This window comes from Bos indicus x Bos taurus, chromosome 9 (genome assembly GCF_003369695.1).
Source record: "Bos indicus x Bos taurus breed Angus x Brahman F1 hybrid chromosome 9, Bos_hybrid_MaternalHap_v2.0, whole genome shotgun sequence".
In the NCBI taxonomy this organism is placed as follows: domain Eukaryota; kingdom Metazoa; phylum Chordata; class Mammalia; order Artiodactyla; family Bovidae; genus Bos; species Bos indicus x Bos taurus.
The window spans coordinates 568,807-593,975 of NC_040084.1; the positions used below are offsets into that span (position 1 = coordinate 568,807).

The window sequence follows — 25,169 nt, forward strand, 5'->3', positions numbered from 1 at the left end:
AGAATACACAGAAGAACTGTACAAAAAAGATCTTCATGACCCAGATAATCATGATGGTGTGATCATTGACCTAGAGCCAGACATCCTGGAATGTGAAGTCAAGTGGGCCCTAGAAAGCATCACTACAAACAAAGCTAGTGGAGGTGATGGAATTCCAGTTGAGCTATTTCAAATCCTGAAAGATGATGCTGTGATAACGCTGCACTCAATATGCTGGCAAATTTGGAAAACTCAGAAGTGGCCACAGGACTGGAAAAGGTCAGTTTTCATTCCAATCCCAAAGAAAGGCAATGCCAAGGAATGCTCAAACTACTGCACAATTGCACTCATCTCACACGCTAGTAAAGTAATGCTCAAAATTCTCCAAGCCAGGCTTCAGCAATACGTGACCAATGAACTTCAGACGTTCAAGTTGGTTTTAGAAAAGGCAGAGGAACCAGAGACCAAATTGCCAACATCCGCTGGATCATCGAAAAAATAAGAGAGTTCCAGAAAGACATCTATTTCTGCTTCATTGACTATGCGAAAGCCTTTGACTGTGTGGATCACAATAAACTGTGGACAATTCTGAAAGAGATGGGCATACCAGACCACCTGACCTGCCTCTTGAGAAACCTATATGCAGGTCAGGAAGCAACAGTTAGAACTGGACATGGAACAACAGACTGGTTCCAAATAGGAAAAGGAGTACGTCAAGGCTGTATATTGTCATCCTGTTTATTTAACTTCTATGCAGAGTACATCATGAGAAACCCTGGACTGAAGAAACACAAGCTGGAATCAAGATTGCCAGGAGAAATATCAATAACCTCAGATATGCAGATGACACCACCCTTATGGCAGAAAGTGAAGAGGAACTCAAAAGCCTCTTGATGAAGGTGAAAGAGAAGAGTGAAAAAGTTGGCTTAAAACTCAACATTCAGAAAATGAAGATCATGGCATCCGGTCCCATCACTTCATGGAAAATAGATGGGGAGACAGTGGAAACAGTGCCAGACTTTATTTTTTTGGGCTCCAAAATCACTGCAGATGGTGACTGCAGCCATGAAATTGAAAGACGATTACTCCTTGGAAGGAAAAGTTATGACCAACCTAGACAGCATATTCAAAAGCAGAGACATTACTTTGCCAACAAAGTTCCGTCTAGTCAAGGATATGGTTTTTCCTGTGGTCATGTATAGATGTGAGTTGGACTGTGAAGAAAGCTGAGCACCGAAGAATTGATGATTATGAACTGTGGTGTTGGAGAAGACTCTTGAGAGTCCCTTGGACTGCAAGGAGATCCAACCTGTCCATTCTGAAGGAGACCAGCTCTGGGATTTCTTTGGAAGGAATGATGTTAAAGCTGAAACTCCAGTACTTTGGCCACCTCATGTGAGGAGTTGACTCATTGGAAAAGACTCTGATGCTGGGAGGGATTGGGGGCAGGAGGAGAAGGGGACGACAGAGGATGAGATGGCTGGATGGCATCACTGACTCGATGGACGTGAGTCTCAGTGAACTCCGGGAGTTGGTGATGGATAGGGAGGCCTGGCGTGCTGCGATTCATGGGGCCGCAAAGAGTCAGACAGGACTGAGCGACTGAACTGAACTGAACTGAACTGAAACTTCCATTCTGGAAGAGCATTTGGTTTGGGGAGCTCTCAGAATACCATAAGAACTGGTAAGAGTAGAGCACAGATCTTCACCACCTTCCTATGAACTATTGCTCTATTAATGTTTCATAGTACATCCTCCATTGTGGCCATCTTGCTGTTGCCTTGAGGCTTAAATAAACAAGTAAAGGTTTTAAAAGCTATCATTTTTTAGTGGGTAATTGCAATGGTTCCTCCAGTTAGGATACATTCCTGGTATGGTTGAGATAGGGGTTAGTCTAACCTGCTGTGGAAGCACGTAAATTAAACCAGCGTTTTTCATATTTTTTGGTCTCAGAACCCACCTCTATATGCTCTTAAAAATTACTGAGTTCGTAGACTTTTTATGTGCGTTAGTTACATGTATTGATATTTTGTGTCTTAGAAATTAAACCAAAGGACAATTAGGAACATTAAAAAAATAACAACATACATTGTTAACATAAATATTTATTATGAAAAATATATTCTCCAACAAAACTTAATGAAAGAGTGGCATTACTTTAAATTTTTGCAAATTGCGCAATGTCTGCCTTAGTAGATAATGGCTGAATTCTCATATCTGCTTCTGCATTAAACTGCTACACGTTGCTTCGGTTGAAGGAGACGAAGAAAATTTAGTCTTAGGCAGTTGCAAGAACTGGAGACCCTCTCAAACGTCTTGGGGGCCCTGCAGGAAACCTATGGCCACCGTTGAAAGCTGCTGAGTTAGATCAGGAGGCCTCTCGAGTCCTGAAAGCAGAGAGGATAGCTAACATGCGCAAGCAGAGGGCGAGGCGGTTCGCGAGCGGACTGTGGTGCAGGGCCAGCAGGGATCCCTCGGCTCGGGGTCGGTCGGTTCCGCCCTCGCCCGCCATTCTGGGACCCATGTCCAGTTCATGAAGATCAGCGCAGGGGTAGAGACGTGCTCATCAGTATCACACTGAGCGAGCAGTCACCGACCCGCGGAGGAGAGAGCGCGCGCAGCTCCAGCGGGCCCGCGGGCGGGCCGCGCCCTCGGAGGCCCGAGTCCCGCAGCGCGCAGGCGCGGCGCTGCCCCGGAACGGTAAACAGTGCGGTCACGTGACACGGCCGCGCTCCAGCCGCCGGGCCGCCGCCGCACGCAGATGGCTTCGGGGTCTCGCGCCGCTGCACGGTCCCCACGAGGCGCGCTCTGCTGGGGCGCTGAGCGGCGGCGGCTGCACGAAGGTTGAGGAGGGCGGCGCGGAAGCCGGGGCGCCGGGGTCCGCGGCGTCCGGCTGGCCGTGAGGAGGAAGCGGCCTCGGCAGCGACGCCTGCGTCCCGCGCGTACCCCCTCTCGGCGCGCCGGCCCCCTCCTCCGCGCGGCGCGGCCACCATCTTCCCTCGCTGCCTGAGGTAGCGCTTGTCGGCGGAGCTGGTGAGTGGCGGCGCGGCGGCGGCCGGCGACGCGCGGCCCTCCCCCTCTGCCCCGCGCCCCGCGGCCTCCCGCCCTCCGCCGGCCGGGCTCCGCGCTTCCTTCCCGCGCAGACCGGGACGCCCCCCGGCCTCTTGCGCAACGCCTCGGCCTGTCCGCGCCGCCTCGGCCGCCCGGGACCGTTTGGGCCGCGGTGGCGGGGCCGCCCGGCGAGGGTCGGGCCGCGGCCTTCCCGCCGGCTCCGCGCCCCCGCCTCGGGTGAGTCCCGCCGCCGCGCGGGCGCTCGGGCGGGGAGGCGCGGCGGCGCAGCGGCGCGGCCCGGAGGCCCAGCCCGCAGGCCTCGCCCCGGCTCTGCAGCGTAGAGCCTGGGGCCCGGGTCCGCCCGCGGAGCCGAGCTGGGTCCCCACCGCCGGGACTCGGGGTCGGCGCTCCATTCTCCCTCTCGCGGCTGCGCGCTTTTGTGGTCGGGCCCCAAACTGTCGCCTCCTTTTGCATAGTTTGAAGTGAGGAGCCCGGAACCTGGCCTTCGACAATACTTGTAATTTAATGAACCACTTGTCGACCCGTGGGTGTTAATGGTGCTAAATAGCTGGTCACCTGACCGGGGGTGGGGAGGACGGAGAAAGGGGGAGAATGCTGGTGCCGCACAGCGCCCTTGCTTCTGCCCAGCCCTGTATCGCGGGGTCCGAGGGTTCGTTCCCGTCTTTGAGTTTTTAAATGCTGTTTTTCAAGACTCTAATTCTAAGAAGAGTGTGTGATAATTGGTGCTGTTCAGGAATTATTTGCATGATCATGAATAGTGATTACTGTAGGCGGCAACAACGCTTTAATATCTTCCCAGTCCTAATTTTCATTGCGTTTATTGATAATTTAAAATGAAACAGGTAATTGAGCCTTTGCAAATGCGATCTTTACCTAGTTATTTTAAGCTGGTTTGGGGGGAGGTACTTAAATACTACATTGTTTTTATTTAGTTACTATTTTGGGTTCGAACTTGTCTTCCCTTTTCTAAGCTGGTTGAGATCTTCCAAAATTGTTCCTATTATTCATTCATTAGCTACCATTTTTTGAATCTTGAATGAAGTATTTGGGATTGAGAAAATGTTTGTAGATGTGTTTTTCTGGTAGGCGAGAGAGGAGTCAAAGAACCAGGAAATTTTTGCAGCATTCTTGTATTATTGAACTTGTATCTTCATTCCAGAGCACACATGGTGTGTTGTGAATATTATTGTTTCAAATAGTGATTTCTTTACCATTATTACCACTTAGACCTTTCCTTTATTATTTCTACCCAGTTCTGTTTACTGGACGTATATAACGATATTGAATTTTCCCTCCATCAGCATCGTCGTCATCACTATTTTAAAATATATACTCCATTTCCCCATGATAGTAACAGAATTGAAGGAAGTACTTTTTAACAGTTCTTATTGTGCTGATGAAAACAGTAACAGTTCAGTCAGTTCCTTAGCAGCAGAAAGACATCCACTCAACCGAGGTGAGCCTCTTGTTAAGTATGCAGAACTACAACCGTAGAGTGTAAGCTTTATTTGGTAGCTGTACTGGAGATTTGTGAGGAGTTAGTGATGGACGGAGGAGCCTGGTAGGCTGCCGTCCATGGGGTCGCGAAGAGTCGGACACGACTGAGCGACTTCACTTTCATTTTTCCCTTTCATGAGTTGGAGAAGGAAATGGCAACCCACTCCAGAGTTCTTGCCTGGAGAATCCCAGGGACGGTGGATCCTGGTGGGCTGCCGTCTATGGGGTCGCACAGAGTCGGACACGACTGAAGCGACTTAGCAGCAGCAGCAGTAGCAGTGATGGGACAAGTTTCCCCGTTTCATGCAGCCATTTGTTGAAGAACATGGAAATGTAACTAATACTGCTTTTGCATCCATTGGGAGGATACTGAACTTCCTTAACGATCACACTGAATTAGTTATGCGTTAACAGTGCTCTTGGGATAGACGTCAGATAACTGTCTAGCTGATACTGTGACATATTCATCTGTTGCATACTCAGATGAGAAGTGGTCTGTGTAAATGTAGGTGAAAAATCACATTGGTTCAAAGCAACGTTCAGGATGGAGATAAGGAAAGGAAGTTGTCTTTATTTAAAACTGTAATGTTAAAATCATAATTATTTTGAGTACTAGAATCGGGAAGGGTTGATAATTTTTGACTTTATAATAGTTAATAAAACTTTTTAAAATTAATTTTTCACTGAAGGATAATTGCTTTACAGAATTTTGCTGTTTTCTGTCAAACCTCAACATGAATCAGCCATAGATATACATATATCTCATCCTTTTTGAAACTCCCTCCCATCTCCCTCTATAGGTTGATACAGAGTCCCTGTTTGAGGCAGTTAATAAAATTATTTTTGATGAAAGTTAGTTTTGGGTACTACAATATAAATAATGGTTATCTTTCTTGACATGATAACTTTTTACCTTTTTGGTATCTCTTGGTTACTTAAAGGTGTTTTTTTTTTATCTTTACAGAGATATCTCATGAAATCTTTTTTAGTTAATAATTTTTAAGGATAATAATCTGGAGGTAAGATCTTTATTATTTTTTAATGAGGAAATATAGTTATTGATTAGCCTCTCAGGTTTGTGGATCACCACCAAAGTGTTAGGGAGTGCAAGATTCTTAAAGTGCTGACTTCTAAATGTTTTTATTCATCTACATTTCATCAATTCTTTGGACTTGTGGTTGCTGGATTTCTTTCTTGGAACAGTACATCTTAGGCTCTGTTTCTTTCATTTTTTAGAGCACCCTCTGAGAATCCTGTAATATCTTTTCAGAAGTGTAGATATCTCATTTTTTAACTACAAAAATGACTTGGCAAATTTTTACATATTTCTAGCACTTGCATTTTTAAGAACAGTAAAAAAAAAAAAATTCTACTTTAATGTTGCCCTTTAATTACATAATGATATTGACAGTATTGATTTGATTCAAAATATTTGAGACTCAGGTACTATTTGTATTCTCATGGAATGTATTCTAGGTTGAGAAACCAGATTCAGATGGGCGCTGTTAAATCATTGAATTAGAGTTAAAAGAAGATATTTCAAGAGTTACAAAACACATTGTATGAGGAATTGCCAAGTGTATAGACTGGACAGTTATTGCCATGGATTGTGTATTTAATCTAGATCATTTTTAATGATCAAGATTTAAATATTTAGAATCATTTGTATAATGGAGTGAGGGTGAAGAGAAACAGTTAAGCAGAAACTTAAATAGTATCCTGACATTTTATCTTTTGTCACAGTCTAACTTTATTAGAATTTTGAATGGCATAGTGTATTGTACACAAAGGCTTAAGTTTTAATTCACTCATAATTTGTGTGAGATGGTCACATGAAAACATTCTAAAATTGTAGACTTTGAAAATTGTGAAATTTGTGGTTCATCATTTCCACAATAATGATGTACACACTAAAGATATCTATTTTATTTTTCGTATGTAGGGAGTGGCTAAGTGCATATTTCCCAATTTATTTTGGAAGTGGGCATGTCATTTGTGTTCAATATTTTAAGGATTTCATTAATGATATAAAGATTGATATGTGTTATGCATGTAGACTCCATAAAGTATGATAGGTTAAAAGTGCAGGCTCGGGAAATCTTGCTGCCTGGATTCCAGTTTGGGTATAGAGGCATACCTCTTTTATTGTACTTTGCAGATACTGCGGGTTTTTTTTTAAACAAATTGAAGGTTGTGGCAATCATGTATGGACCGAGTCTTGCAGCCAGTTTTTTTTTAAACAGCATTTGCTCACTTTGAGTCTTCTATATCACATTTCGTTAATTCTCACAATATTTTAAACTTTTTGTCATTATTGTGTTATTGTTTTGTGATTGGTGTTGATGTTAATGTTGTCATTTTGGGTTACCACAAACCACAACCCTAATAAGATGGTGAAGTTAATTGTAAATGTTGTGTGTGTTGTGACGCCTCCACTGACTGGCTGTTCCCTGTCTTTCTCCCTCTCCTTGGGCCTCCCTAGTCATTGAGATGCTATAATATTGAAAGTAGGCCAATTAATAACCCTGCCATGACCTCTTAACTTTGCGAGTGAAGAGTCCATGTCTCTCAGTTGAAATCGAAAGTTAGAAATGACTGAGGTTAATGAGGAAGGCATGTTGAAAGCCAAGATATCTCCCAAAGTAGGCCTCTTGTGCCAAACGGTTAGCTAAGTTGTGGATGCAAAGAAAAAGTTCTTAAAGAAAGTTAAACGTGCAGCTCCGGTGAACATATGAATAAAGAAAGTGAAATGACCTTATTGCTGATACAGAGAAGGTTTTAGTGGTGTGGATAATCAAACCAAACACAACATCCCGTTAAGCCAAAGTCTAATCTAGAGCAAGGCCTTAACTCTCTTCTGTTCTTTGAAGGCTGAGAGATGTGGGGAGACACAGAAGAAAACTTGGAGCTAGGAGAGGTTGGTTCACGAGGTTTGAGGAAAGAAACTGTCTCCATAACATAAAAGTACAAATGTGTGAAGTAGTGCATGCTGATGTGAAAGCTGCAGCAAGTTATCCAAAGGAACTAGCTAAGATAATTCATGAAGGTGGCTACCCTGAACAACAGATTTTCAGTCTAGTCAAAATAGCCTTCTGTTGGAAGAAGATGCCGTCCTGGATGTTCATTCATAGTCAGAGAGGAGAAATCAGTGCCTGGTTTTAAAGGACAGGCTAGTTCTCTAGTTAGAAACTAATGCAACTGGTGACTTCAAGTTGAAGCCAGTGCTCATTCTAAAAATCCTAGGGTCCTTAAAAATTACGTTAAATCTACTCTGCCTGTGTTCTGTAAATGGAGCAACAAAGCCTGGATGACAGCACATCTGTTTACAGGATGGTTTACTGAATATTTTAAGCCCACTGTTACCCTGTTGCTTAGAAAAAGGTTCCCAAGTGTCACTGCTCATTGACCTGGTCAGTGCACCTTGTAATGTCTGCTCACAACAACATCCGTTCTGCAGCCCATAGATCATGGAGTCACTTCGACTTTCAGGTCTTACTTTTAAGAAATACCTTTTGTAAGGCTATAGCTGCCATAGATACTGATTCCTCTAAGGGATCTGGGCAAAGTCAGATAAACATTCAGAGGAGTTTGGAAGAAGTTGATTCCAGTCCTCATGGATGGCTTGGAGGGTTTCAGAATTTCAGTGGAGGAAGTAACTGCAGATGTGGTGGCAATAACAAGAGAACTAAAATTAGAAGTGGAGCCTGAAAATGTGACTGAATTACTGCAACCCTGTAATAAAATTTAAATGGGGGAGGTGTTGCTTCATCCATTGTTGCTTATGAATGAGCAAAGTCAGTGGATTCTTGAAATCTACTCCTGGTGAAGATGCTATATAGATTGAAATGACAATACAGGATTTAGGTATTACATTAACTTAATTGATAAAGCAGCTGCAGGATTTGAGAAGACTGACTCCAGATTTGGAATAAGTTCTGTGGTGTGTAACGTGCTATCAATAAGCATGTCATGTTACAGAGAAATTGTGGGAGGAAGAGCCAATCGGTGTATTAGACTTCATTGTTGTCTTGTAAGAAATTGCTGCAGCCACTCCAACCTTCAGCAGCCACCAGCATCGAGGAAGGACCCTCCATTTGCAGAAAGATTACACCTTGCTGAAGTTTCAGATGATGCATTTCTTAGCAATAAATTATTTTTAATTGAGGTTTGTACATTGTATTTTTAGACATCATGCTATTGTATACTTAGTAGACTAGACTATAAACATAACTTTTATATGCAATGAGAAACCAAAAAATTGGTGTGACTTACTTCATTGTGTACAATACTCACTTTATTGTGGTGGTCTGGGAATTACACTGCAGTATCTTTGAGGAACACCTGTCCTGGGTACATGACCAGGACAAGTTTTATATTTTATCATTGTTTTAGTAGTGGTACTTTTATTTTTTCTTACTGCTACTATTACCACCTGTTAGAAATTTGCTAATAGTGAACATGCTTGGTGAATTGACAGCTTAATTGACTTACATAATGGTCTGGGCCTCGCTTTGCTCATGAGCCAAATAGAGTAATCTCATCTACTCTGTTTGTCAAGAGTTGTGAGAGACTAGTGAGATACGCATGCAGTACAGTTAGCATAGGGCCTCACACGTAGTACATGTGAAGTATGTGTTAACTTGGACTGCCATAGTTTTGATGATGAGCTGCTTGTACTATTTCTGTGGTTAATCCAAAGTACCGATGCTTCCGATAATGACAATAGGGCATCCTAGTTGTAAATTTTAAAGGTAACTTTTTCACTGAGGGCTAATTCTGCTTTTGCCAGTTTCAGCTTGAGGGTTCGTTTTCTAGGTTGTTAGGTCTTCTCTGATCTTAGTATGGCAGTCATCTTGGATTCTTAAATATTCTTTTTACCTGATAAATTCAGTAACAAAGTTATGATCCTTCTTTTTTTTGTTAGGTAGTCTTGCACATAGATTCTAACTAAAGAAACTGGACCCGAATTTGAAATGGGCTTGTAGAGCAGGTGATGAGGTTGCATTGCTTTGTAGAAATGTACTTTTTAGAATTATGTCAAATCACTCATATTAACCATTTAGTGATTTTTCTTGACTCTGTCCCGAAAGGATAATTTATTCTTCTTTAACATTGTTGTATTAATGGTGGTGAAGAACTGACCTTTGTGTCAGAGGTGGTTTTGAGTTCTGTTACTTACTTACTCTGTAATATTGGGTGTAACTTGGCTCAGCTTTAGCTCACCAAATTGTGTGGCTGTGAAGTTTAAAGACATTATATATTTAAGTTAGCTTGTTGCCTGGCCCATAATAGTCAATGAATTTTAACTGTAAAGAGATAATACTAGGTAGTGGTTAAGTGTATTGACTCTTGAATGAAACATTTGGAATTCAAATTTCAGCTCCACCACTGACTACAGCAAGTAATTTAATCTCTCTGATCCCAATTTTATTTATTTCTGTATAATCAGGATTATAATATAGCATTGTCGAGAGGATTAAATTAGTAAGTGTAAAGCAGGATTTCTTAACCTCAGCACTGTTTTTTGGCTGGCTCGTTCTTTATAACAGGGCTTTCCTAAATGCAGTGTAGTATGTTTACTAGCTGCCAGTATCATGCATGCCCTCTAGTTTTGTTGACCGAAAATGTCTCCATACATGGCCAAATACCCTCTGGAGAGGCGTAATTTCCTCCGCTGGAGAACTGCTGATGTGGAGCAGTGTCAACCAGAGCACATTAAGTTTTATATTTTATCACTGTTTTAGTAGTGGTACTTTTATTTTTTCTTACTGCTACTATTACCGCCTGTTAGAAATTTGCTAATAGTGAGCGTGCTTGGTGAATTGACAGCTTAATTTAAACTGTAGTGTAGGGGTTGGAAGGAACCCAGGGCCTTTGCATTTAGGTCTTTACTTGAATTGATGTTCCCCATTTATCTGATCATTCCCTCATTTCAGATTTTGGCTCACATGTTGCCCTTGTTAGCAAGGCCTTCATTTACTGTCATACATAGAAGGCCTTTCTCTTCTCACCACTATTACAGTGTTTAATTATTCTTCATAGATTTTATAATGTCCTGATACATGTTTGTCCCCTCTACATTCTTATGTGCTTGCACACACACACGACTTTAATAGCTTTAGTGGTTTATTGTTAAGCCTTGTACGTGTGTGTGGGGGTGTGATTTTTTTTTTAAGGAAAATGTGATAAAATACATAATTTTATTTTGAGGATATTTCTGAGAGTTTGGGGTAGTTTTAATTCACTGTTAATAAAGGGAATTTTGGTAGAAGTGTAGTTTTTTTCCGTTGATGCTTTTTAAATCTTTTTGCATTTTGTGCATGCAGGAAACACTTAGAAAACAATATATGTTGGTTTTATCTGTGTAAACAAAATTTGGCTGCACTGTAATTCTCTGTTACAGATGAAACAAGTGGGAAATATCTTTGGACTCAGATTTAGCATGTTAGTACTAATACTTATTTTTGGTTGTATTCTGAGTCTTTCTAAATCTTCCATTAGGACCAAACTCTACCTTTCATAGTCAGCACCTGCTGTTCATCTGTTTGAAGTAGTCCCTGGACCGTTAGGGCCCAGCTCACATCGCCTGCTTAGCCTTTCTTGGCCCCATGGATTTTACCTTGCTCTGTGGTGCCATCTAAGCCCTTGAGTTTGACCCTTTCATGTTTTGTTGTGATGTTTGCCTGTTGTCGTATCTGTTTATATGTTTATACTTTGTTTTGCATCATAAGTTCCTTGAATTTGATAATAGGGTTTGTTTCACTGGTATATTTACAATAGTACTTTATAGTAGATACTTGATAAATACATGCATAGAGGAATAATTTTGAATTAAGAAATTATTCAATTCTCTGACTTATGCATCTTATTGTCATATTTGAGGTGTGACTGTGAACCCCCAGAAGTAGTTTCTGATTTTAATATATATGTATTCCCTAGTTAATATTATCAATTTAATTGCATAAATGCCTTTCATTAGCATCTTAAAATACATCCTGGATAGGTTTGTTATGTTTTAATTTTTAACTTTGTGATGCCAAATATAAAGATGCATTTAAGTACAATTTCAGTGTAAGAAACAGGAATTTGTCTATTTATTTATTTTTTGGTTGCACTGCCTGGCTTGTGGGATCTTAGTTCCTCTACCAGGGATCAAACCCCAGGCCTTCAGCAGTGATCCTCCAGAGTCTAAAAACTCTGGTCTGGTTGTATGTGTGCTCAGTTGCGTCTGACTCTTTGTGACCCCACAGACTGTAACCTCCCAGGCTTCTCTGTTCATGGGATTTTCCTGGCGAAATAATGGAGTGGGTTGCCAATTCCTTCTCCAGGGGATCTTCCCCACCCAGGAATTGCCCTTAAGTCTCCTGCATTACAGGTGGAGTCTTTACCACTGAGCCTCTGGGGAAAAAAGGAATTCCCAGAAATTTGTTTAAATCAAGCAATTTGTTTAATTATAATAAAAGGGACACCAAATCATCTCTTAAATTTCTCCTTTATTGGATCAGTTATCTTTGTCTATCTGCATGGCTAGGTATTTCAGGACATTGTATATTAGGTTAGTGTTCTTTGGGTATTTTTTGACCTTATTTTCAAGTAGTTTTAGATTTATAGAAAAGTTGCAAACATGGTGTAGAATCTAGTTTTCTTGATTGTTACACCCGACATAATGCTAGTGTCTTTTTTTTTTTCTTCAGTGTTTGTCTGACTGCATTGGGTCTTAGTTGCAGCGCTCCAGTTTTCCTGTGGCTCTTCAGCTCAGTAGTTGCAGCCTGGAGCTTTGTTGTCCTGAGGCCTGTGACATCTGAGTTCCCTGAGCAGGGATCAAACCCTGTTCCCTGCATTGAAAGGTGGATTCTTAACTGTTGGACCACTCGGGAAGTCCTAATGCTAACTTTTTGTTTTTAATCAAAACTAGAGATTAACATTACTATTAACTGAACTCCAGATTTTATTCTGATTTCACCAGTTTTTCCACTACTCTCTTTTTTCTGTTCCATGATCCAGATCAGGATACCACATTGCATTTAGTAGATTAGGGTATTTGTGTTAAGTAAGTTAATATTTCTACAGTTGGCTAACATTTGTTTTACAAATTAGCATGGAGAGTTTATTTTTGATACTGAGTACTTGATACATAAAACTGATTTTAAAAAAATGATTTATACTTCCAATCAGTGTTACTTTCGAGACAATCTTGCCATATGGCTGTATACTGTGATTTTTTGGCATTGTTTGGAATTGGCTCCAAAGCCTATTGGAACAACTTATGAAAATTCAATCTTATCAGTTTATAACAATTGCACAAAACACTTCTGTTGAAATTGTCTTGTTTGGACCCATAAGTTTGGGGTGCTTTATACCATATTTTGTCTTGTAAGATCCCCAGTTGCCTTGGCATATTCAATGTGTCTTGGTAACTGCTTAGTGATCACTTGCTGAATAAATTAAAGATATTAAAGAAATGTAACTTTGCTATACTGGTCTTTCTTGACTTTTTATGCTGTTTTCCTAATCTGCTTATTTAATCCAGGGCAACATACTTTACAAGTCATACTAGTTTTGTCCAAAAAGAAAAAAAAAAATTGGAGAATTAGGTTCACCCATCTTATATACAGTGTGCTTTACTTTTTTTTTTTTAAATTGATCTTTAAAGACTAAATATTGTCTTCTGTTGAAACTACCATGTATACAATAGATAGCTAGGGGGAACCTGCTCTCTTGTGCCGCGAGCTCAGCGCGGTGCTCTTCTGTGACCTAGAGGGATGGGATGGGGGCTGGGATCCGGGTCCAGGAGGGCGGGGATATATATGTATGTACGGCTGATTTGCTTCGTTGTACTGCAGAAGCTAATACAACATTGTAAGGCAACCATGTCTCAATTAAAAAAAAAAAAAAAAAAGGCGGCTATACCAGAGGTTCTGAAGAGACTTTTTAGTAAAAGAGTTTGGGATGGTTCAGTAGTAGTATCACTGAAAAAAAATACTGCTTGTTTAGAATGGGCTGGTCTTCGGTGTAGCTCGGTGATTTCAAGCTGTATAACTGTATCTTCTGAATGTCGTGAATGTACCCAAAATGCACATGATCAGAAGTTGGTGCAACAAAGACTGACCTTGGGTGAAATTTGTAGAATTTCCCAAACTTGTGCTGCTGTGGGAATGAGTGCATAGTTAGTAGATTCAACATATAAATTTATAAAGAAAGATAACTGTTTCTTGAATTGGAATTGCCTTTTTTTCTTTGTTTCACCTGGAATGCAACTCTGAAGAGGAGTTTGTTTTGGCTTGTGATTAACTTTGGATTCTAGCATATTCAGATAAACAAATTTGTTGGTAGTTCTAGCTAATTTGTAAACATTTAGTAACATTTTTGTAAATTATTTTTAATTACCAGAACTTTATTATACTAAAATTTCTTTGGAATCTAAAAATGTATTAGTGGAAGTATTGGGGATGTATGATAATTGACCTTTTTAGGTACTGAGATTAGATAGCTTCAAGAAATTAAAACTGTTCCTGACTTTTCATCACTATTGTAGCTCAGTTTTCTCTAAATGTTGTAATTAGAGAATGCATGTAAGATAATCAGTAAAATAGTTAACATTTTGGTGCTTTGTTGATATTTCAGTGTAAATAATTTGCAAAATTTGAGAAGAGATACTGAAATCTTATATTTAGAAGAGGATCAACTTTTGTAAGAGGCCATTTTTTTCCTTTTCTTTAAATTTTAAATTGAGTTGCAGTGAAACTGCATCCATTTAAAATGAACAGATTGGTGAACTTTCATGGGTATATGTACTCAGTCAAATTTCAGGGTATATGTACAGTCAAATTTCAGGACATTTTCATCATCCTTCAGAGTACATTCCTGTTATTTGCAGTCAGTCCCTCTCTTATCCAAGGCCCTAGGCAACTACTGATTTGTTGGAAAATGTTTTTAAAAGAAGAACCTTAAAGGAGTCAAATCTAGTTGGAAAATGTTTTTAAAAGAAGAACCTTAAAGGAGTCAAATCTAGTTAGTTTCTACCTTTGTAGAAGGGTATCTTTCTACCAGTATGAAAGGGTTAGAGTTACAGCAGTGGGCCATATAGTTACAGCAGTGGGCCATCCACCTAGGTTTGGATGTTTAGGTCTGACTTCAGGGAACATGTTTAAATGCCTTTTGTTTCCAAAACTAGGATATTAATGGAGTCTGTTATTATTATCACTGGGAATAAGTGAATTAAAAATGTAGGTAAAATGTTTAGCAGCATATAATATACACCCAGTAAGTTTGTAGAGTGTTTTTTGAACTTCCTCTTCTCATTTTTACAGGATAAAGAATTCAAGGACAGTTTGAGGAAAGTTTGGTAGAATTGGAGCTAATGTTTGTAATTTTGAAATCCAAGATGTTGTAGGTTAATTAGTGGAATTTTCTAGCTAATTAAATATTACTAGATCTTATTTCAGAGAAGGCAGTGGCACCCCACTCTAGTACTCTTGCCTGGAAAATCCCATGGACTGAGGAGCCTGGTGGGCTGCAGTCCATGGGGTCACTAAGAGTTGGACACGACTGAGCGACTTCACTTTCACTTCTCACTTTGATGCATTGGAGAAGGAAATGGCAACCCACTCCAGTGTTCTTGCCTGGAGAATCCCAGGGACAGAGGAGCCTGGTGGGCTACCGTCTTATGGGGTTGCACAGAGTGGGACACGACTGAAGCGACTTAGCAGCAGCAGCAGATCTTATTTAGTTGACTCGTCCCTGTCACCCAAAATACATTATTAGTTCATTATTCTCTGAAACCAATAATAATTCAGCTTTTGATAATTAAGGCTCCTCTAGAGCTTGAAATGAACTTTATTGAGCAATGTCTAGGTACAGTTTGAATAGGGGATTAGCTTGATATCTGTATAAGCCCCACATAGCTCACTAAGACAAATATAAATCTGATACATTCTTTTCTTAACATTTATTTTATCTTAAAAGGGATGCTCCCTCCAAGTGTGTGTGTGTGCACATCTGTGCCTGCGTGTGTGTACTTTTTTTGAGTTTTGATTTGTTGGGTTTAATTAATAGTTTCTTTCCATTTTTTTTCTTGTTGTCCCACAAAAAAATTTTTGTGTTTCTTTAAATAATTTAAATGCGTTGTAAATAAAGCAAGGGTGTTTACAGTTTTAATAAATATGGGACAGTACTTTAAATGATTTGATTTTAGTTCTTTTATATGACCTTTACTAATAAGCAGTGTCTGAGTCTTAAATTTATGAAGAGAGTGTGGTTAAAAACATATGGTTTTTATGATTTAAACCATGTAATTCTTTCAAATGTGTCAAGTTAATGGACTATATATACATAGTTTTTTTCTCTAAAATTAATTAAGTGAACCTTTAATAGGGTCTCTGTTAAAATGAAATTCTACATGCATGATGGAGAAACATTGTTTACCAAAGATTGGTTCTACATGTCCAAATGTATATTCTAAAAGCAGTGAGGATTTTTTTAAAACAATTTAGAAATAACCTAAGTGTGTTCATAGACTCAAAACTATTAAAATAATTTGGTTTTAGGTGATTATCAGTTGATAGCTTTATTTCTTATGGTATTTTTTTTGTCTTTCTATAGGGCTGAAAGACACACAGAAGTCTTCATGGATATAGTTGATACATTTAATCATTTAATTCCTACTGAACACTTAGATGATGCCCTATTTCTAGGATCCAACCTGGAGAATGAAGTCTGTGAGGATTTTAGTACAAGTCAAAATGTCTTAGAGGACTCGCTGAAGAACATGCTCAGCGATAAGGATCCTATGCTAGGATCTGCAAGTAACCAGTTCTGTTTGCCTGTTTTGGATAGCAATGATCCCAATTTCCAGATGCCTTGTTCAACAGGTAATTCTTACTTTTTTTTTTAGTCTGCAATTTAAAATAAAAGGAATTTTCAGCAGTTTTTTTTTTTTTTTTTTTTGATGAGGGTAGTATATTTAGGATTCTTTCCTTTGGATTTAGAGCTCCTTTTCTAGTCATCAGAATTAGAATTTAAATTTTCTTCCAAAGAATGTGGAGTTATCTTTGAGGATGTTGTGGATATAGATAGGGTAACTGTAATTTATCATCCAGAATGGGATGCCTTTTTTGAGAATCATAGGGGGTGCTGTTAATAATTACATTATGACAACAGGTATAAATTGGGACTTCTAGCAGATAGTGATTGCCTCATAAGTTGTGACGTGATGTCATCCTACATCTGTTGGAGTCAAGGGAAATGGCTGAATTGACCTTTCCCAGTGCCCATCCTAGCTCTTATTGTGTGTTCCCATTTCAAGTCTTTTAGTATTTTGTACTTGTGTAATATCTCAAAAAACCAGAGAAAGAGCTCTAGGCCTGTGCTGTCCAGCATAGCAACCACTATCCACTTAACTGTTAACCACCTGAAATGAGTCTGTCTTAGTTGAGATGTGCTGTAAATTGCACATTTTAAACATTCATTGTGAATAAAAAGATTATAAAATGTTTCATCAAGTTTTAAAAATGTAGATTACATGTTGAGGTGATATTTTGGGTATTTTTGGTTAAATAAAATATTAAAATTAATTTCACCTGTTTTTAGTTTTTTTTTTTAAGTGGTTCCTTGAAAATTTAAAATTACTTATGTGGCTTGCATTATATTTCCACTGGACAGATGACAGTTCTTTCAGATCTATAGTTGAAGTAACTGAAATTAACTTTCAGAGGATAACTTTCTGTACTGCTAATCAAATTCTTAATAAGAGATTACTTCAGAGATCATATTAATATGTGGAAAAATATGTAGGTTTTTTTAATAAAGCAGAGAAAATATTACAACAAACTTTGGAGCAATTAGCTATTCTGTAAGCTAAAATTAGACAAAGGAAAAGCAGCTTCACATGGAGAAGTTAGGTTTTTAGTTCAGGTTTATGTGGTAGTGTTCTGTTTTGCAATGACTCAAGACTTACGCACTACAGTTTTTAAGTAATTTTCATTACCTTTTTAAAATTTCCTACCTAATGTTTTGATATAACAATACTTAAAGTTTGGATTAGGTGGCCTGCTATTCATTTGTAAATTTTTCAGATTACTCTGACTCAACACTTTGGCTTCTAAGAATCTTTCATTTTAACAACTCTTTAATACTGAAGTCTTTTGAACTGTTTGCTAATAATGGTGTATCTCTGAATTATATACATTATGTTGTGTTATTGCATAGGTTTACATTGTTTTTTGTTGTCATTGTATTAAATGTTTTAAGCTTTTAAAATTTTGTTTTATGTATGCATTGTTCCTGTGTCAGTACAGTATATCTAATTATTGTCAAGCACTTTTGACACTGTTTGGTTATATGCACAACGTTTCACAGCTTAGTCTGATTTCAAGAAGAACGATTATTGAATACTTAAATGCTTATTACTAGAAGTACAGTTACCCTTAAGGATGTTCTATTAGGCCTGGAACTGGCAAATTTATCTTTTAGTCCCTGAGTAATACTGGTGTTCTTACTTACAGTCTTTTTTTAAAATTTCTGTTGATGTGAAAAGTTTTTTTTTGCATATGAAAAGTCTCTGGCTGAATATTTCTTTTGCTAATAGAAGACTTAGAACTCTATATTGAAATACTTAAATTTTTTTGAGTTCTGGTTAATACTTGTTTACAATTTCATTGTAAACTTTTAACTTTTTTATTAAGAACCTACAAATAGAAATATTTTTTAAATTTTCCTGTTTTGTTTGCTACAATTATTTATCTTGGTTTTAAAGCAAAACTGTGTTAATATATATGGTATGCATCCATACACTTTGAAGATAGGTAAGGAAATATGTGTGGGAAATTTTAAGATTATAAAGTTCCTTGTAGGATTGCTTAGATTGCATTATGCCATAAAGCAGTGGATTTATCTTGGATTATTTCAAAATTTCTTTGGTCCTTTGGGATATTTGGTTCAGTAAAAGGCCAACATATTTTCTAATGACAGCAGAGTAGAAAACATTAAAAAATTTTTTTTGTAAACTATTTAGTGAAACCCTATTGTAACTTTAAACTGTTCACAGACTGCTTCAGCTTTTTGATATAAACTAAAAAGGATAAGCTTCTTAGCCAGATGTTTGTACTTGGCTCTGTAGGTTTTTACTAACTGTCTTGACTAAAGCTTTGCAGGATAATGGCTCTTTAGTATTTCTCAGGCCATCGAAAGTTATAGATTATGGTTATTTTGTATCCTTGGTTTTAACAGTGCAAAAGATAGCAAACAATAACTGCTGTTTTGTTCTTCTATGCTGACATAGGTTGGTTGCTGTAGTTGTTAAAGAGCTACTGTTGAATGTCTTCCATTATATTTCTTATATAAATTTTTCATTATATTTCATCATCTCCAGAAATCCTAGAGAAACTTTAAGTTATAAAAATAGGAAAGACACATGGAGGATCACCTTTAGTGCTGTCAGATGCCCAGAGTTAGGATGCTTACTGTTTAATCTTGAGAGATAACCAGTAGATTTCTGATCCTCTTTTGGATGCTTTTGACTCTAAAAGTATTCATGTAAATGTAGTGTTTGCATATGGTTTTTAGATTTGCCTGGTAATAAATTTAAAAAATATTCTAATAATTGAGGAAACCCTTTAAATTTGGAAAGTGTTTGATCTTGATGATTAAACCAGTTATTTGTATTCTTAAAAATTCCTGTTATCTTTAAAAGAAAAATAGTATTTTCCCAAGTAATAGGTTCAGGATATTGACTGTATTGGATAAATATACTACATTAGGAATGTATTAAAAATCATTGAAGTGCTATTTGAAAAACTGACATTGTCAGTGTAATAAGTGTTAATTTTATCTTTTACTTTACAAACAACCATGATTCATAAGTGTGAAACAAATCTTGTATTTATGAAACCGTTTCTTTATGTGATAGAAGAGAAATGTTCAGTGGCTGTAATTTGATTTATTTCCTTGAGACCAGGAGGAGGAGGGATGTGCTGTAGATAATACGGATCTTCAGAGCACCCTTTCATTTAGGTAGTGCTTGTAGCTACTGCATCCTTGTGTGAAACCAGGGTGTCCTTTCCAGGCTATATCATTGCTTAAAAAACCATCATTGACTGAATTTAAAAAAAAAAAAAGTCCCTAATGTAGCATGGTTTTGGAGATTAAAAGCATCAAACAGTCATTGAATTCAATAGCTTACATATTTGCCAAGAGTTGATTCATATCATGTGGTTAGGTGTTTTTTCAGTTGTAAAGAAATTCATATTGTATAGTTTTTTCAGTTGTAAATTTCTTCTACCATATATATGTGATAGTTGTTTCCTATCAAGAATGCCACTGGTAATTTATGACATCAAGTAGAGTTGTTTAATAAGAATTTTAGCTTGTGCTGCTTTTCTTCTGAGCAAAATATTGTTAATACATGTTAAGACTAGTTTTACAAGCTTCTCAGCAGTAATGTGATTTGGGCCTTTTTTTTTTAGCACACAAATTTTTAACTTTTAAACATAGTCCTGTAGTTAGGGGCTCCTTCATTATTAAAGGCAGAATTCATCTGTGTAATATTAAAAAAATTATGGTACTTGTTCTGAAAAGATGATTGTTCTTTTTGCATCACTGAGATTTGTTTAAAAGGTATTTACAGCTTTTTATGGCTTCATGCTACTCTTGGACAACGTTTCCAGTTAGTACACTGAACTAAACACAATGGACCCCTGGTTCAATAAGATTCAGTTGTCAGATAGTAGTTTTTGTTTTCCTTGTTTGTATGTTGTATGTGGGGGCAGCAGACGGTGCTGATTTATTACATTTGCAGATCCATCTTCACATACGCATTCGTTACATATTTGTACTGGGGTCTTTTTTCCACTAATATTATTTTTCTGAATAGTAGTGTTCACTGATTTTTTTTTTTAAACTTCTGTGCTTTAGTGAACATTTTTTTGCCGTTGATCTTTTGAGTTACACTTGAACAATAAAATACAAATTTAGTACATGTAAAGTAGCTATGCAAATGAAATGACAGTATATTGGTTAAGACAAAATGTATACCCTTTAGTTGAATGTTAGTAAAGAGTAACTGATCAACCTTGTAAGAACATTCATAGCCTTTAAGAATAGAGATTTTTTTTCTGTTGAGATTGATGATTAATATTATATGCTTTGAGTTAGAGGGGTTTCAGTGAAATTCGGGTATGTATGCATGCTGAGTCTTGGGACCCCATGGGCTGTAGCCTGCCAGGATCCTCTGTCCGTGGGATTCTCCAGGCAAGGATACTGGAGTGGGCTGCCCGTGCTTTCCTCCAGGGGATCTTCCCAACTCAGGGATCAAACCCACGTCTCTTTATGTCTGCCTGCATTGACGGGTAGTTCTTTACCGCTAATGCTATCGGAAGAACAAACAAAAGAGAGGCAAACACCTTGTACAATCAGTGGAGAAGAGAAAATACTGGAAAGTGGAAACAGTAGGACAAAACAGCAGCCATAGATTTTTGAAAGTTTGTCACTTGGACAAGAGATTTGACTCATTTACGAATAATGGGAAAGAGAAGGGGCAGAGTTTGATTGGCTGAAAGGGAGAACTTGGGATTCCTTCAAGATAGAATGATAGGTTCCCTGGGGTTATGGGATTTATGCCTTTGCTGGGTGTGACCCCCTTGGCCCAGGTCTTTCATTGGGGCATTTTGTCCCATAGAGTTTCTGTTAGGTGACCTTTCATGGCCAGTGTTCTCCCAGAGTCCTCTGTCATTGTCTGTCCCAACATAAAGTGCCTGTTATTTCTTACTAAAAATTAAATTATGTTTACTTTAATACTAAATCTTGTTTGTAGACTTAATGTATTTCATTGCTTCTTTAAATTATTTGAAATAACTTGAAAAGCATAGTGACAACTACTTTTACGTAAGCAACTTTCATTGCTCTTAATTCACTGTTTCTTTCCGTCTTATTTCTTACTCCCTCACTGTATTCAATTTAGACATTTTAAATAGATAGTCAATTCTTTACAAACATGTATTTTTCATTAATCATTGCCACAAGTCATCCTTAACTACCAAAATAACAGAATTGAACTCAGATAAAATAAATAAGCCCTTTAACACAAACATTAAAATGCCAGTTTCTAAATTCAGAAAATGAAGAGAGGAAAGTTTTGGCCCAACCAGAGTTTCCCAGTTTACGGTTTTAGTTGGTATATTTTGTGGCCTTTCTGTTTTACCTCTGTTTGATTCAGTTGACTTTTGTTTTTCTTAGTTTGATGTAGTATAAAGCAGAACATATTTTAATTTTACTTTACATTGAGCATTTAATTTTCTGTCTTTTAAGTTTAAAATGTGGAATAAAATTAATCATGTGTTCGTCACTGTATTCCTAGTATCTTTTGGTTTCTTCCTTTCCCCTGTTACTTAAAATTTGCTCTGTGTTATCATTATTTTTAGTTTCTGGCTGTCCTGGGTCTTCAGTGCTGCACACAGGCCTTCTGTGGTTGCAGTGAGTGGGAGGCACAGCCGTGCGCAGGCTGCTCTTTGCCGTGGCTTCTCTGGCGTGGAGCGCGGGCTCCCGGGCGGGGGCTTCAGTCAGGGCTCTCAGGCTCTGTAGTTGCAGCTTGCAGAATCTAGGACAGGGGCTCAGCAGTTGGGGTGTGCTGGCTTAGTTGTCCCGAGGTGTGTGGAATCTTCCAAGACCAGGGATTGGCAGGCGAATTCTTTAACACTGGACTACCAGGGATGTTCCAGTGTTACTATTTTTTAGCTTGCATTTCTAAACTGTTTTGGAACAGACTTCTTTACTCACGGTCCTGGGCATACTTCTGAGTTTACTGAAACTACTTGCTCCCAGCGCCCTCTGTCACTGTCCTGTTCTGTCTGTGTTTGCCGTGCTCCAGGCTTGTACACCTGTCATCCCCAAGTGTCTCTGCTCTCCTTGAGTGAAGCTGTTGTTTTCCTGGATGTCAGTTTCTTTAGCTATGCCCTCTTTACTTAATGACATCCTTAGTACATTTCTAATAATATTACACTTGACTAATAATTTGCCTTTGTAGAAACAAAATTGAATATCACTTACCTTAAAATTTTGTAACTGGTATTCCTGATGGGTTGGCTGCTTGGGTTTGTATGAGGTTTGTTGCTTTGTTAGGTGGCCTTTTCTGTACCCTACCCTGCTTTCAGTTTAGTTGCTCAGTTGTGTGTGACTCTTTATGACCCCATGGACTGCAGCATGCCAGGTTTCCCTGTCCATCACCAACTCCCGGAGTTTACTCAAACTCATGTCTATTGAGTTGGTGATGCCATCCAACCATCTCATCCTCTGTCATCCCCTTCTCCTCCCATCTTCAGTCTTTCCCAGCATCAGGGTTTTTTCCAATTAGTCAGTTCTAGCATCAAGTAGCCAAAGTATTGGAGTTTCAGCTTCAGCATCAGTCCTTCCAATGAATATTCAGGACTGATTTCCTTGATTGGTTGGATTTCCTTGCAGTCCAAGGGACATTACTAGCAAATCATTACTTTGCTAGTGTGTGAGATGAGCGCAATCGTGCGGTAGTTTGAGCGTTGTTTGGCATTGCCTTTCTTTCGGATTGGAATGAAAACTGACCTTTTCCAGTTCTGTGGCCACTGCTCAGTTTTCCAGATTTGCTGGCATAGTGAGTGCAGTTTCTCAAATACCACAATTCAAAAGTGCTCGACTTTTTTTAAGTCCAACTCTCACATCCAAACATGGCTACTGGAAAAACCATAGATTTGACTAGATGGACCTTTGTTGGCAAAGTAATGTCTCTGCTTTTTAATATGCTGTCTAGGTTGGTTGTAGTTTTTCTTCCAAGAAGCAAGTGTCTTTTAATTTCACGGCTGCAGTCACCATCTGCAGTGATTTTGGAGCCTAAAACAATAAAGTCTGTCACTGTTTCCATTGTTTCCCCCATCTATTTGCCATGAAGTGATGGGACCAGCTCCCGGTCTTGTTTTTGCTGACTGTATAGAGCTTCTCCATCTTTAGCTACAAAGAATATAATCACTCTGATTTTGGTGTTGACCATCTGGTGATGTCCATGTGTAGAGTCTTCTCTTGTATTGTTGGAAGAAGGTGTTTGCTATGACTAGTGTGTTCTCTTGGCAAAACTCTGTTAGCCTTTGCCATGCTTCATTCTGTACTACAAGGCCAGATTTGCCTGTTACTCCAGGTATCTCTTGACTTCCTACTTTTGCATTCCACTCCCATATAATGAAAAGGACATCTTTTTTGGGTGTTAGTTCTAGAAGTGGGTGGGCCTCATCAAATCAGTTGAAGGCCTGAAGAGAAAAAAAAAGTAGAGGTTCCCCAAGTAGGGAATTTTGTCTCCAAACTGCCTTCAGACTCAAGCTGCAACATCAGTTCTTCCCTGGGTTTCCGGTCTACCCTGCAGGTGCGGGCTCACTAGCCTCTGCTGCTGATAAGTAGCTTCAGTCGTGTTTGACTCTGTGCGACCCCAGAGACGGCAGCGCACCAGGCTCCCCTGTCCCTGGGATTCTTTAGGCAAGAACACTGGAGTGGGTTGCCATTTCCTTCTCCAGTGCATGAAAGTGAAAAGTGAAAGTGAAGTCGCTCAGTCGTGTCCGACTCTTAGTGACCCCATGGACTGCAGCCTACCAGGCTCCTCCGTCCATGGGATTTTCCCGGCAAGAGTACTGGAGTGGGGTGCCATTGCCTTCTCTGTCACTAGCCTCTACAATTACACAAAACTTTTCTTAAGATAAAAAAGTCTCAATCAGTCAAGCAAGCAATCTCATGTGCTCTCCATACACACACATTCCATCTTCTCTGTAAAATCTGACGAGAGGTAGGAGAGATTTGCAAACTCTGAGAAGTCTGTTAATAGGTTTATTACTAACAAAACTAGCAATATAACTTATAGGTTAAGAAATTTTGAACAGAAGGGAACAAATGCCAACTGACCACAGAAGAAACAAACAACAGGGTAAAATTCAACACTGACAAAAGCTAGAGAGCAATACACAGGATTCTGAAATCCATTAAGTAAGAATTACTGGGTATCAGAAATTTTATATCCATTATGGAATGATAGAGGGTACTGACAGTGAGTTAGGCCAGAAATAAGGAATTAACTTAAGGACTAAATACTGAGAGGTCAACTTCACGCCTTCCCTGACTTCAGCACCCAGTAAAGCTGATAGCCAAGCACTGAACTCCAATCAAGGAAATATCTTCTTAACCCTAAACTGAAAGAGAATGAACAAGCTGCAGGAAACAAGACCACAACCTCCTAATAATAAGGAGCCTCTCTCCCTGGCATTCAAAGATTCTTAAGATAACCATAGGATTATCTAGTTAAAGCCCACTTACCCCACAGCAAAATTTAACATTAATTTTCTATTTCCTCCTATTTTAAACAACAATCAACCAAAAATAATCATTTAGGGGAAGTCTGCAACACTATGGGAAACATCAAAATAAACAAAACAAATTTATACTATAAAGAAACTCTTACTATATACCTATCCCTGGAGAAGGAGAGGGCAGCCCACTCCAGTATTCTTACTTGGAGAATCCCATGTACAGAGGAGCCTACGGTCCATAGGGTCGCAAAGAGTCAGACATGACTGAGGCGACTTAGCACAGACACATGCAGTATACACCTATGACAACAGAGG

General features: G+C 38.9%; 1 protein-coding gene across 3 annotated transcripts in view; it reads left to right on the plus strand.

The window, feature by feature from the left end:
- The first annotated feature begins 2,713 nt into the window (after window positions 1–2,713).
- Window positions 2,714–25,169, plus strand: part of PHF3 (PHD finger protein 3) — a 95,372-nt gene continuing 72,916 nt past the window's right edge. The window contains exons 1-2 of one of the 3 annotated variants that reach the window (XM_027550846.1): window positions 2,714–3,012; window positions 16,150–16,418. In XM_027550846.1, the coding sequence (XP_027406647.1) occupies window positions 16,175–16,418 (244 nt within the window). In that variant the 5' untranslated portion in view covers window positions 2,714–3,012; window positions 16,150–16,174. The remainder of the gene's footprint in view (window positions 3,013–16,149; window positions 16,419–25,169) is intronic. The other 2 variants (XM_027550849.1, XM_027550848.1) reach the window with 2 other exon arrangements.